We start from the raw sequence: 13,854 nt of genomic DNA on the forward strand, positions 1-13,854 counted from the left end.
CCGTTCTTGGTGGCCTTCACATCCCTCAGCAATTTCAGCTCCCGATGAGCTTTGTCTTTCCTAACTCCACCCTTGCATGCCCAAGTAGTGTCTCTATATTCCACTTGGGTAGCCCCTCCCTGCTTTTGCCTCCACTATACCTCCTATGCTAGGCTATCACTGCCACTGGCCCTGCAGCCCAAGGCATGGGTACCTGTGTCCTACTGCATGGTCACAAGTTTCCAGTTTGGCCTGTGCCAAGTGATACTTCAAAGCCATTCATTTGCTTTCCAGACCGCTCCATCCTTTGCACTGAACAGCATGAAGACTCTGCAGCACACAAAAATGAAAGTGAGAGAACAGCTGGCACAGGTACAAAAAGAGCTTACAATTTTTTCCATCCAAGCTTTCCTCTGCCTTGTAATACTTATTAATAAGCCACCCCAAGGGACAGAGATCTCAACAAAGAATATGGCACCTGCAGGATGTGTAAAAAGGTCTGAGTCCGAACCAGACAGATGGCTGGAGCCTCATAAGGAGCCAATTTTCTTTGCTGGCTCTGAAGGGAATCCAGGCAGCTCAGGTGGAGTTATCTGTACAAGTGTCTAAACCAAAGGGATATGGTGACCACAGCACACCATGCACTGGCATGGTGGATCAGTACAAGTACCAGCTTCAAGGTTATTGTTCCTGCTTACAACTACGCTGGGGAACCCATGTCCTTGTACAGCCTGTGTCTTTCCCACATAAACACTGGACATCACCCAGGTGTACCTAACTCTCCCTTTGATAAGAGGGCAGAACTGGTACCAAAGTTTATACCGTCACTTTGCTGTACAGACACACTTGTTGGACCCTGACTTCACGTGTCAGAGTCACAGTCTGGCTATATTTCTCCTGATAGGAATCTCTAAGTGTGAACCAGCTGAAACAGATCATGGAAGAAGCCCGATCAGTGAATGCTATTTCCCAAACACTTGCCACCTTAAAAGTGGCTGCCGAGTTCCTGGCCGTGACCGGTGAGGACCCAAAGCGTCAGTTGTCTGAGTATGTAAAAAATGAGCTGAAGATGGATGCAGGTGTAGAACAGTTCAGAGACGTGCCGGTAAGCAAGGCGCTTTGCTTGTACTGAATCAGAAACTGGATTAATGTTTCCAACCTTCATACCCTCCCCTAAGAATTAAGACACCACCTTTTAAGTCACTTTTTTGTGAGCTAACCCAGAACATGGCCAATGGAGGCTTTCTGACAAGCAGGAACTGGTTGACTAGTTGTCCATCTGTTTTCTCCTCCTCCAGGTGGTACTGAACACTCAGCTGAAGCACATCCTGTCTCTGTGGCAGACATTGTCAGCAAAGAGATCTGTGCTGTTGGTGCAGATGAATCAGGTGAAAGAGAGAGCTCAGTTCACAAAACTGTCCACAAGAGCTAGGGGAAGGGAGAAAAATTTTTACAAAGTTGATTTTCTGTGGAAAACTTTGGAAATGGGTAGGAAAATAACAGGAATATTTTGTGGGTTTTGTATCTTTCCATTCAGCAGTCTTATGTGACTTACATTACATAAGACCCTTGGAAAACGGTGGCCCACAAGATTCTGTGCTAGAAGCAGTGGTACTTTCTGGCATGGGTCACATCAGCAGCCGGTGCTGTGGTCTCTGGTGTCCCTGGCATAAGAGTCAGGAACAAAGAGGGTTCCAGTTCCACCTCTTCCATCAGTTGTAGCCCCGAGATGGTCTTTGCAGGGAGTCCCTGGCCATCGTCTTGCTGATGTTGTCTGTCATTGCAGAATCCCTTCTGCCTGGTTCCTGAGCAGTACCATGAGGAGTTGAGTGCAGAGATGGAGAAGGCTCTGACTACTGCACTCTCGACAGTGAACCTGGACTTGTTCCTCATTGAGCTCCATGAGATGATCGCTGTGTCTCTGGATAGCTTTAATCCACAGTGGGAGTAAGAGCAGATTTTTCTTGGTTTGTTCCTGAGGTAGATACCAACTCCTTAGACCCAGATGAAAGGTGTCTTGAAGTCCTTTTTAAGGTGGACTCTTGAAACTTGCCGGAGGGAAGGGCCATGCCTTCCAAAAGTGGGAGTTACTGCAGCTGTGATGAGCATCATCAGGTTTTTTTGTGATGCCCAAGTAAAGAGAACAATGCAAATGTAAAATTACAAGAGCAAATAATACAAAAACAAACAAACAAAAAAAAAGAGCAAAGAATGTAAAGAGTAAAATACATCAGAAACCCCAGTACTTTCAATTCATCTGGCATGTCATGGGGAAGCAAAAGAACCACTAAAAATCATATGGTCATGGAGACTGAGGTTGGGGGTGCCCTCTGGAAGTCTATAGTCTACCCTTTTGATTCAGGAAGGTCTGAGTTCAAAGCTACAGCAGACTGTTCAAGGACTTGTCCAGTTGTGTCATTGTGTCCTCTGCATTGTCCCAGGGCTGCATCACCCATGTGAAGAATATTTATTTTATTTTATTTTTGCATTTAGTGGGGATTTCCACTGTTGTATATTGTGTTTGTTAATTCCTGTCTTTTCACTGGGCAGTTCAAGAAGAGTCTGGCTTAATCTTCTTGCAACCTTCCCACTACATTCTTAAAGATGCATTTAGAGTTTCCCTTTACCTTCTCTGAAGACTGAATAACCCAGTTCTCTACCTTCTCTTCATATGTTCTGTGCTCCAGACCTCTAATCATACTGGTTGCACTCCGCTGAACTCACTTTAAAAGATCAATGTTTTTCTTGCACTTGGAGCACAATATCAGGCACAATCCTCCAGATGGGATTTCACAGAAGAGAAAAATTAACCGACTAGCTACATTCTTGTTCATACAGTTCAGTGTGTGTTTGGCCTGGGGAGAAAAAAAAAGAGGGATCATGTAAGGGAACAAAAAAGGTGCCCCCTATACAAGACCACTGAGAAACCCTAATGTGAGCATATGGCCACACCACCTCCCTTTCCCTGTTTCTTGCATGAGGAAGGTTTCCCAATGCCACAGTGACAGCATGACAGACCCCGTGAAGGAGGGAGCTGGGCATATATCTCGATGAGTGCAGATAGGTTTGGCATGCTGTGTTATACCTGAGATGGGAGAGGCAGTCAGTGAAGCCAAGAGAGCTCAGCTTTGAGGAGGCCACAGCCTATGGGTTCTGTTGACAATGTTGACCAACAGTTGCCCACATTGTTGTCTGATACCACTGGAGATATCCCAGAGAACACTGCCCAGGTTCCAGCTGCAAGGCCGTCTTAGGTGTACCAGTGCAGAATGGCATTGACTGCTGGCATTGCCTGCCACAGTCAGGGCATTTGGAAACCCAGCAGTCTTTCAGACACTTAAAATTATAATCTGTCTCACCCACAGGCTAAAAGAAACTTTCAGATTGTTCCTGGAAGACAGGCAAGATGATGACTCCATTGCAAACCTGACAGGCACTTTGAGTCCAAACCTGCTACTGAAGGATGTTGTTTCCGTCTGGAAGACAGCTGTGAGGACCAGCAAACTTCATAGCTCTATTTACATCCAGGAATGACCAACCTAACTCTGGCAAACTCCTCCAGGAATTTACTCACCTGCAGCTTCTCCAACCCAGTTTTCAGCACCCTGAGTGCCTTAATTGTCCTGACAGACCTCATGCAGGATTTCCACCCACACACCCACTGTCCACTGGTCCAGGAGCTCTACTTAATCTCAGCCCTGGGCCTTCCGTCCCCTCCTCAGCTATGTTGTAGGTGCACTGTTGTCCAGCCTTGACAATCCTGATTTGCTCCCTAGTCTTCCTGCATTGACCTTGGACCTGTCTCATCACCTCACCTTGTTTGGTGATCACTGGGCAGTCAATAGAATCTGGTTCTGCCCATGTTCTGTGGAACTGTGCCAGGTTGGTGGGGACACTGTCCTGCTTCTGCCTGGGTCACCCTCTTCTCCCAGCTCACTTTCCTGTGTGGGACAGCCCCACGCCTGCTGCTCCCTGACAAAAATTTCCCCATAAACCATTCAGTTTGTTGTCAATTTATTGCATTTAAGTTTCAGAGCAGGTTACCAAAAAAAAACCCAATCAACTGGAAAGGGGTAGGGAAAGGGAATCTCATTTTAATGCTTAGTACTGTGTTTGTGCTTTTTCCTAATAGCTTTGATAGCATATTCAAGGCAGCAAAAGCAATGTAAGCAAAAATACACCTAGAAATAAAAGGAAAAGCGAGAAACCTACAGCAGCTGCAGCACTGCAGAATGGATCAGCAGTGGTACAACCACAGTAACGATGCACTTCACAGCTGTGGTGAAGAGCCATATTTTATATGCATATCTGGGGACTCTTCACTTTGAAAGAGATTATGTCACCCTTTCAGCTGGCCCAGATCAGGTCTTCAGGTCATCCTGACCTAGTAGTACATGTTGTGCTTCCTTATTGGTCCCAACTGTGTTTTCTTTGGTATCCCCAAAATTAATCCCAGTTCCCAAGACTGAATTCCTCTGGTGATGAGTGATTGACAGTTGGTGAGTAATTTATAGTCCTGGGGCTATGAATATCATCTTGTGCCTGTATTTTCAAGGCCTCTGCTCTTACCCTATGTCTGTACTCCTCTTTGCATTTTTATTTTAGGGTCATACATATTTTATTCTGCATATAGTAACTACTTTTTACTAGTGTTAGTCACTATATATGTGTGTGTGTGTATATATATATACACAAAAATATAGATGTGTATGTATATATGCATGCATATGTTTATATATATAAATAGATATACACATGTGCACACACAAAAACTATTGCCATGGTAGAACACACAACCGTACAGCACAGGCTGTAAAGCTCAGACAAGTTTAGGTGCTATAAGCTCATGGAGCAAGGAAAGGACAGGTCCTTCTACTGGTGCAAAGCAAAACCTGGGCTTCCACTTCTTCCCTCTGCAACTTAGCATTTGAGCAGCAAAATGTAGAATAACTGGCTCATCTCCTTTCACGAAGCCAGTGGAGGATGACACAGGGACATGAGCCAGGCTTCTGTGGATATAAACAAGCTGGGCTCTCCCACAGTGATGTCTTCTTGGAGTAGCTCTGTAGAGACTTGGATGTGAGGTCTGCTATAGGTCTAGGGATTGAGAGCCAGGGGCCCTGCTCCAGGCTCCAAAAACTGGCCAAGACCTCTGATGGGAACTGGAAGCCTGTTGAAAACTGTTCCAGTACAGAGATAGGATGTAAGAACAAAATGCACAAATATCGTTGTTGTGGTATGCAAACTGTGCACCTGAGATGAGAAACAGATTTTGCTTAATCAGCATAGGTAGGTAAGGCTAAAACGCAGTAATTCTGCCCCCAAAAAAACATAAAATGTAAATCAAATGCTACCAGTGTGGACCGCACAGTCAGAAGGGAGTATTGTAACGTAAGATATCCTTCATCTAAAGAATTGTATCGGTAATACCATAATAGGCCTAAAATGGCCAAGTGACAGTGTCAGAAACCCTGGATTTGTGTATGAATGTAGCAGAGTTGAGACTAATGACTGATTAAGCTTAGACCGTTTATTTGGGAGGAGTCAGAAGGGCAAAAAAGAGGTGCAAGGGAGGCAAAAATGTGGATTCAGGAAAAGGGCAAAAGGGAAAAAAGGGGCAATGAGGTTTAAGATTGGGTAGAGAATAAAGAAGGGTGAGAAGCTTCTGATGGAAGGAGTGCAGATGCTGAAGCTGAGCTGTGGACCCAACACCACTGGAGATGCTGGAGGGAACCCCCCTTGGAGAACATGCTGGTCTCTCCACCAGGCTGGTCCACAAGACTTGGTGTGAGAGGGTGCAGTAAAGATGCATAAACTTATAAGGAAGGATAGACTTGTTACCTAAATGCAGGCAGAAAGGCAATAGACTTGCAGGTTAAAAAGTGCTTGATTTGTAAGATTTCTTGGGAGTAACATAATTATGTATCTGTACTAATACTAATAATAAGCAATAGGTTAATCACTCTGTATTACTTGCAGTGACACAAATGTGAATTATGCTACTAAAAAGGGGCGCATTTATAAGGTAGTTAAGGTATTAAAAGATTTGTAGATGTGTGTTTTGCTTAATTAATAAACATCATTACCATCTCAGTCCACTACCTCACAAGCCTCCAATTGAAAGGACAAAAGTTGGGCTTAGAGAGTAGCTGCTTTTCCACCCTTGGGAAGAACAGAAGACAAGGAAATGTGATTGAGACACACAGTGGACCTTCTTTCAGCAAAAAAGGGCTTTTAATAGGTCTAAGGAAGTTTAAACCCTTCACAGGGATTTCTAAGGGCCTATGGCCACAGATATCCTGTGGCATAGCGGAGCAAACAGGGGTGATAGGAGCTGCTCATCACTGAGATGTGATGGGGAGAGATGGGGAGAGAGGATGTCCCCATTTCTGAAAAAGGCCGTAGTAGGGCCATGCCTGCCCCTCTGCCTTTTTCTTCAACACAAAAGGTTTGGAGTGGAGAGCACAGCGGGTGGTGGGGAAGCCAGTATTTGGACTGAAGTGCTCCCCAGACTATGTCTTTGGTATTTGGCCAGCCATTTCACCCTCTGCTTGAATGGGAAACTCCTTTTCCATTCCCTTCCAGCACAAGGTCTCCCACATTGGCCAGAATTTCCTTGGATGAACCTTGGTGAAGACAAAGACTGACCATACCACATAACGTTGCCCAGACAGCAAGCTGATGGCATCTCCATCCTTGGAGTCATTGAATCCTCCGTTGGCCATGGCCAGTTGCAAGCCACACTCAGCTGTTGGAGGCCATCAGGGCAACCTGGGATGGGGCTGAGTTCTTCACCTTCATCCATCCATCCATCCATGGCTTTATGCAGAGCTGCCACAGATCCCTGAAGTGCTGCAAGTACTGCAGGGTGCAGGTCAAGGTGTGCCAGGACAAAATGACAGACTGGGAAACAGATGAGCCTTGGCCACCACCTATTTCAAGGCCTTTCTTTGCAGCCAGGTGTGGGTTGAGGAGGAAGAGGAAGAAGAGGGAAGGATGGAAATTTATATCATCTGTCAGAATCCACTCAAGAGGAAACTAAATTCTTCCGATCTCACCCTAGGTAGACAAGCTTGGTTTTACCAATACATCAAAACTTCCAATTTTCACTTTGTGACACATTCACAGCAAAACAAAAAGCCATAAATCACAGAGCAGTGGGATGATTGATTTAACTTAATAAAGACAAACAGTAGGAGGAGAAAGTAAATCATACAGATGGGCTTGATTTATGGCTACAAAAGTGATGTACCAGCCTATATACACAGATGAAACTGTCTCCAGCAGTAGCTGGGGATGTAAACCTCTGTCTGCAATCCCAGTCATCGCCTTCTTATCCCCTTGGGGCCAATGGCCTGAGCCCAAGGCCCCAAAGCCCAGCTCTGACACAGCCCTCCTGGCTGTGCAGCTGCAGCTCAGGCTGCTGCGGGTGTTGCGCATTTGTCAGGAGGAGCCATGAGACATGGGTAGAGCGCAGCCAGGAAAGGGGACACGGTGACACCACAGGCACAGAGGTAGCGTGGTTGAGGTGGCATCACTACCAGCTCAAGCGTTCATAAGAAAAACCCATCATGGGAAGGTATAAAACCCTGAAGAAGCTAAGAGGGACCTGAAATAAGGAAACTCATCACCACTGAGGATGTGCCCTGGGGCTGCAGAGACCAACTCTTCTCGCTCCGAGGTGGTGCCTGTGCAGCTGGCAAAGGCGCCGGTGCTGTACGGGGGCAGTGAGCTGCCTGTGCTCGGCTGGGCAGCTTGTTAAGCCCCGGCTATCCTGTGTGTGTAGCCAGCAAATACTAGCGTTGTGCTTTGGAGCTGTGTGTGTCCTTGCAGCACCTCCTTGCACATGCTGAAGGGTGCCCAAACAGAGTGACCCTGGGGGGAGGCTCAGATCTCACTGGGGCTCCTGTACTAAGCACCACAAGCGAGACACAGATGAAGACTGCTTGCAGGGGGGAAGACAGACTCTCGTCTTTTGGCATGCTGTGTTATACATACACGTATACGTATACGTATGCGTACGCGTATGCATACACATACACATACACATACACATATACATATACATATACATATACATATACATATACATATACATATACATATACATATACATCAAAAAGTGACGTTTAGGATCTGGGTCACGCAGTATGAGCCCAGCCATGGCAGCCGGTTAACTGCACAGGCAAAAGTGTCCCGGGGGAGGCAAGAAAAGCATTTACAGTCTGCTAGGAGCGCACCAAAGTCAAGACTTATTAATGTTGCTGGCTATGGGCTTTGTGGAAAGTTGCAGCTACATTGACTAGTCCACTAAAATGGTAAAGTGAGGACCTGGAGAGAAAATTGCAGGTCTAGAAAAGGGGAAAATGGAATTAAAATAGGGAACTGAATTGCTGAAGGAACTGAGGCAGAAACACGTGTGCCTCTGCAGCAAAGATCCTGCCATCCACACCGGTGTGGGGTGAGGCCAGGCAGGATGGGATGGAGCTTACAAGAGCTAACACAGCAGAAACTTGAGACCAGCATCCAGATCAGCAACAAGCACCCGTGAGGACAATGGCAAGAGAGACTCAGCATTTGCCAGAGGATGACTGAGTGTTTGGAAGAGCCATGCAGCAGCAGGCTGTGGCTGCGACCCTCTGAGAGGGATTCCTGGGTGAGACATTGATCCCTGGGCCAGGGAAGGGGGCTGTGTGGTCTGATCACAGGCTGGATCTTGAGGAGCCACCAGGTTACTCCCCTCCCCTCTGACTGTTCCTCAGCAAAGTGCTGGACCCCTGACCCCTCTCATGTCCCCTGTCACCACTGGCACACAGCTGCTGGTGAAGGGATACAGGAGCAAGCTTGAGACAAGCTGAGTCAAGGCCTGGAACGAGCCAGAGCTATATGATGGTTGCTAGGACCCTGTGTAGATACTGCTGTACAGTGGTAGTGGGACTTGCAGGAGCCCCACAAACAGCCATGAGTGATGATAACCCCACCGCAGCATCATCCAACCTCAACCCAGCATCAGCAGCACTGGAGGAAGAAGCTGGGGGAGAACACCAGGCCATCTGCAGAGGACTGTAGAGGTATTGCTGCTTTCCCTAACCGTGGTGCAGCTGCTCAGTTTGGAATAAAAGAGAGCTGAGGAAGGACCAGAGGCGGGTGTTTTTTTTAATCAAGAAAGCAGGTACTGAATACAGGTTCAGATTTCACGCAGGAGGGACGAAGACAGCAACATAATGCTGAGGTTCAAAATTAAACCTGCAATGACGGATGGATAGGTACCAGCTGCTAGGGCAATTACTGAACCCGTAAATCAACATCATTTGACTCAGCTCTAGCTGAAGAGGAAAGTCATTCAGGCAGAACAATTTTACCAGGCACAGATAGAAAATGTAAAGAGAAAGAAGGTCTGTGAAACACTCTAAGTAGTAACATTTGCTACTAATTGTCTGCTCCACGGAAAACAAAGTTAATGGAGAAAAGCCAGTATTTCAAAGCTGAGGCAAAGGCCAGTGACACCAGAGACAGAGGTGGACGAGGGATTTTCACAGGTCAAAAAGCTGAGGACTGAAGGAGAAAACATAAATGCTCAGAGAGGGTCACCTTTCAGCGCCTTTTAAGAACAAACTGAATTAACTAAACAACAAGAGCTGTAAAAGGAACAAACAGTAAGGCCTGACCCAGACAGACCCAATTCTGCACATTAGGGGTGCCCACCTCCTAAAAACCTCCAGCTGGTCCTGCCCAGAGCTATCCAAACTTTACAGGGGGCAAGCAGCAACTAGAGCGCTGATCTCAACAAAGCGAATACACATAGTCCTAAAGAGCTAACAGGTGTAGGAGCCTCAGCTGGCTCAATGCAAGATGCCCTTGGGGAGCCCAGAGAGCCACCAAGCAAAGCAGCCGTGACCTATATGGGACATGAAGTAGAAACACAGATTTTAGGACTGTTTCATATGTTTTATGAACACAGCCGTGACCTATATTGGACATGAAGTAGAAACACAGATTTTAGGACTGTTTCAGATGGTGCAGCCAGTGCTTTAGGGATCCTAATGCTCTGGCAACCTGCCCTGTGTGTGTTATGGTAAATGTGGAGTTCTTGGAAAACAGCCAAACTTCAGTTGCACATTCTGTACATGGTATTTTGATCTATGGACCCTCTTGTGCAACCATGACAGCAAATAAAGAGCTAGTTCTGCAGGTGAGGAAACTGCGTTTCAGTTTAGGTGACCAAAGATCCAACTAGTACAGTGAGAACTTAAAGAGCTGGGCATAATTTTAGCTCAAGAGGTCACTGATAAACAACAGGTGGAATTCATTGAAATACACACACGCAGCCCAACACGCCCAAATTGTATCAGGATTATGGACCTTGCAAAGAATATTTAGCTTTCCAGAAGTTTTATTCCAACGTTAGCAGGCAAAAGCTGGATGCTGACCATGTCCCTCAAGGAGAAGAGATGGTGACCATGGGGCCCAGACCAGGCACGGCACCAAGGCAGCTGAAGGAAGATTTTGCTCAGGTTCCTGCGCTGGCACACCCCAGCATAGGAGACCCGTTGCATATTCAGTAGCCCATCACTGGCAAGGTGGGGGCAGCCTTGATGCAAAAGGAAAAACTATGTGCAGGGCAAGAGCTCTGACAGCCCTGCAGCCAGCTCTCGCACTCTGTGGAGGAACATGTACGAGCCAGGGGACAAAGGGAAGTCACCCCCGGCACAGACCTAGCAAATGCACAGCGCCAGGAGAGCTCACAACAGCAGGTAGCAAACCACAGCTAGTGCTGCAGACAGCAGCCCTAACAAATCAGGGAAAACACTGCAGCTATTTGGGTAAGCATAAAAACATACACAAAAATGAAAGCACTCCTCCACTCAGTTCAAGCAGCTGAAACTCGGGCTGCTAAAGAAATACTACAAAATGAGGACTGAGAGAAACTACTTTTTTCATGGATTTGACAAGCTGTCTGACTACCAACATGGGAAAACAAAGGGTCATGTTCAGGACAGTTACATGTTACCCTCTGGGAACAAGTGGCCCAAACCCTAAGGAAAACAAATGGTGATAAACAAGTAATACAAGTGAAAGCCCACCAAAAATCAGATAGAAAAAGGGGACTCAGGTAACAAAGTGGATGCTCTAGCAAAGGCTGCAGCCCTAAGAGCCGTGGAGTACACAGAGACAGAGCAGCTGCTCTAATATGGAACAACATTTTAGGAGTCAAGCAATGATTTCACATAAAAGGGCATTCCCAAAGCTCTGACTCAATGGGCAGAGTGAACTGAATATTCAAGCAAGACTTTGGAAAGATGGCCAGCGGCATAGGAAAAGACTGTGATAAAAAACTTCCAGTTACTCTAATAGTGTATTTTCTGTCCCTGTCATACATGGATCTTCTCACATGGCAATGACTGGCCAAGAAATAAGACACTCAGTCCCAGTGCGTTGATAATGAAGTACCAGATGATTATCAGATAAAAATATTAAGTATTCAAGAGCTCCATATTCAAATAAAACAAATTGTAAAAATAAAAATAATCTTTAAAAAATCAAAAGATAGCTATCCAGCTAGGGTGCAACTTAAAAAAAAAAAAGGGGGGGGGGGGATAGGAAAGGTGGCAGTCTTGGGAAACCACAGAACTACAACGAGTGCAATGCAGGAGGGCAGGCTGTGTGCCAGTGTTTCAGTGAATCCCCACAGGGGCTTTCCCAGAAAGGGCAAGATCCAGTTGTAACCATGGAAATTGTCAGCCCTACAGTGTAGCACACAGAAATACCAAACATTGCAAGGAGCAAACCTATCTTGGAAAAAAAGATTTCATCAATCCTAGTTCAAGCTTTGGGAAAAGGCACTCAAAAACATAATAACCACCTTGATGAGTTTTGTTGGGTAGTGTTACAGGGTGGTCCACCGTGGGACAAGAACTCAAAGGGAAACAGCTCAGCTTACTGATATTGCTGTTGGCTCCAGTAAGTCCTGTCAAGCAAGTGTGTAAGTATGGAAAGAATCTAGGACAGATGAGTAATAAATAATAAAACACTATGATTGAATTGGGACAGAAGTAACAATCTCAGAGTACAAATAGCTATTAGAGGACATTTATACCTGTCTAGTAATCACGGCTTACCCAAGGCAATTTACATAATTGTTCAAATGCAGATGGTTAACTGAACAACTTAGCTGGTATATGATAAACTTAATCCTTAATCAGTTTTAAATCAACATCTCTTTTAGCAGGAAAGAAAGTTAAAGACACCAGCTTTTAATAGTATTGAACACCCTAGCCATCAAAAATCTCTTTTCATGTCCAAGCTGCAACAAAGCATCAAGAAGCAACATTAAAAGGTCTCTGCGGTGAGACTGACTATGCCTAGAAAACATGAGGATTTCAGTAGCTGTCTTTCTGCTGCACTAAAATGTTGCCCTGGCATTACTACTTGCTTATTTATGCCAAATATAAAGAAAATTTGTTTACTAGTGGAAAAAGATGGAACTGAAGGACATTGAGCAAATAAAGAACAAAAGCAATCAAAAGATCACAGAGAAATAGTGCCTTGTTGGCTGGAATATTAGCTAATAACTTAGAATAAGATATTTGCTTTGCTACATGAATTAACTTAGAATAGAATAACTTGCTCTATGGATAATCAGTTCTGGTGCCATCCCCTGACACTGCGAACTACTGCAGTTTATATAGATTACTGACGTTTGCATAGATTATAACAAGGTGAGACATATATTTTACATATCTACTAGAAAATACACAAGTGTGAACATTGCTGTCACTGAAGGGCAAGTATTAAACATCAGTGAAACCCACTTTTATATGTCTGAAGTTGTTATGTAGTATAATGCTTTGCATTATGCATACTTTGATTTGTATATGTTCAAGCTGGAAAGAAAGATTCACAGTTGATGTCTTCATGTCGCCAGCACTAAGGTTGCACTGTCAGGTAAAGAAACACTTGTCAGTCTTTGTAAAAACACACCCCAAACAGCTAATGTGACTTTCAGCACCATCATCCACCATGTCACAGTTCCTCGAACATCACATCAGATGTTCATGCTGCCAGCTTGCTGCAGAGAGCACAACATGACACAGCTCCAGGCCTGGGAGCAGAGCAGCATCATGCCCTGCATGGACGAGGGAGCGGGGCAAGGATGGCTCCCACAGACCTGCGGGAACCTTTATCCCAGCCAGTGGCTGCAGCACATCAGGCAGAGGTGCCAGATGAGTCTCAACATGGTACCAAGCCCTAATACCATGCATGGGGATGGCTTCCACAATCAAATGATATCAGATGGTGATGGCATGCATGAGCAGATGCTGGGAGCTGCAAACTGTCCACAACTGCAGCTGTCATCTCCTCACTCCTGGCCAGGGCAAACTGCACCCATGGCCCATGCCTGCACCCATGGCCCCAAAGCCCAGGTCTGATACAGCCCTTGTGCCTGCACAGCCACAGCTCCGGCTGCCGCGGCCACGGCACACCCAGGAGGGAGCAGCTGTGAGTCACCCACGGAGCAGAGCCAGGCAAGGACTCTGTGGTGGGTTGACCCTGGCTGGACGCCGGATGCCCACCAAAGCTGCTCCATCGCTCCCTCCTCAGCTGGGCCGGGGAGAGAAAATACAAGGAGAGGCTCCTGGGTGGAGGTACGGGCAGGGAGAGATGGCTCTGCAGTGACCGTCACGGGCAGAACTGGCTCGGCTCGAATCAGTCCAGTTTATTACCAATCAGATCAGAGCAGGGTAACCAGAAATAAACCCAAACGTTAAGAACACCTGCCCCGGCCCTGCCCGCAGCCCGGCCCCGGGGGGGAGCTGCTCCCCGCGGGCTCCGTGGGCTGGGGGCACAGCCTGCCCCGCCGGGGCTGCCCCGCGG

The 13,854-nt window shown here is 46.3% G+C and overlaps 1 protein-coding gene across 3 annotated transcripts in view; it reads left to right on the top strand.

The window, feature by feature from the left end:
* LOC106630970 (E3 ubiquitin-protein ligase rnf213-alpha-like) overlaps nt 1-6,072 on the top strand; it is a 66,012-nt gene extending 59,940 nt beyond the window's left edge. For all 3 annotated transcript variants that reach the window (XM_055701908.1, XM_055701909.1, XM_014277632.3), the window contains 5 exons: nt 274-351; nt 884-1,084; nt 1,278-1,367; nt 1,766-1,926; nt 3,345-6,072. In XM_055701908.1, coding sequence (XP_055557883.1) covers nt 274-351; nt 884-1,084; nt 1,278-1,367; nt 1,766-1,926; nt 3,345-3,513 — 699 coding nt within the window. In that variant the 3' untranslated portion in view covers nt 3,514-6,072. The remainder of the gene's footprint in view (nt 1-273; nt 352-883; nt 1,085-1,277; nt 1,368-1,765; nt 1,927-3,344) is intronic.
* Nucleotides 6,073-13,854: the final 7,782 nt, after the last annotated feature.

The sequence above is a fragment of the Falco cherrug genome, chromosome 2 (genome assembly GCF_023634085.1).
Source record: "Falco cherrug isolate bFalChe1 chromosome 2, bFalChe1.pri, whole genome shotgun sequence".
NCBI classification, from domain to species: Eukaryota; Metazoa; Chordata; class Aves; order Falconiformes; family Falconidae; genus Falco; species Falco cherrug.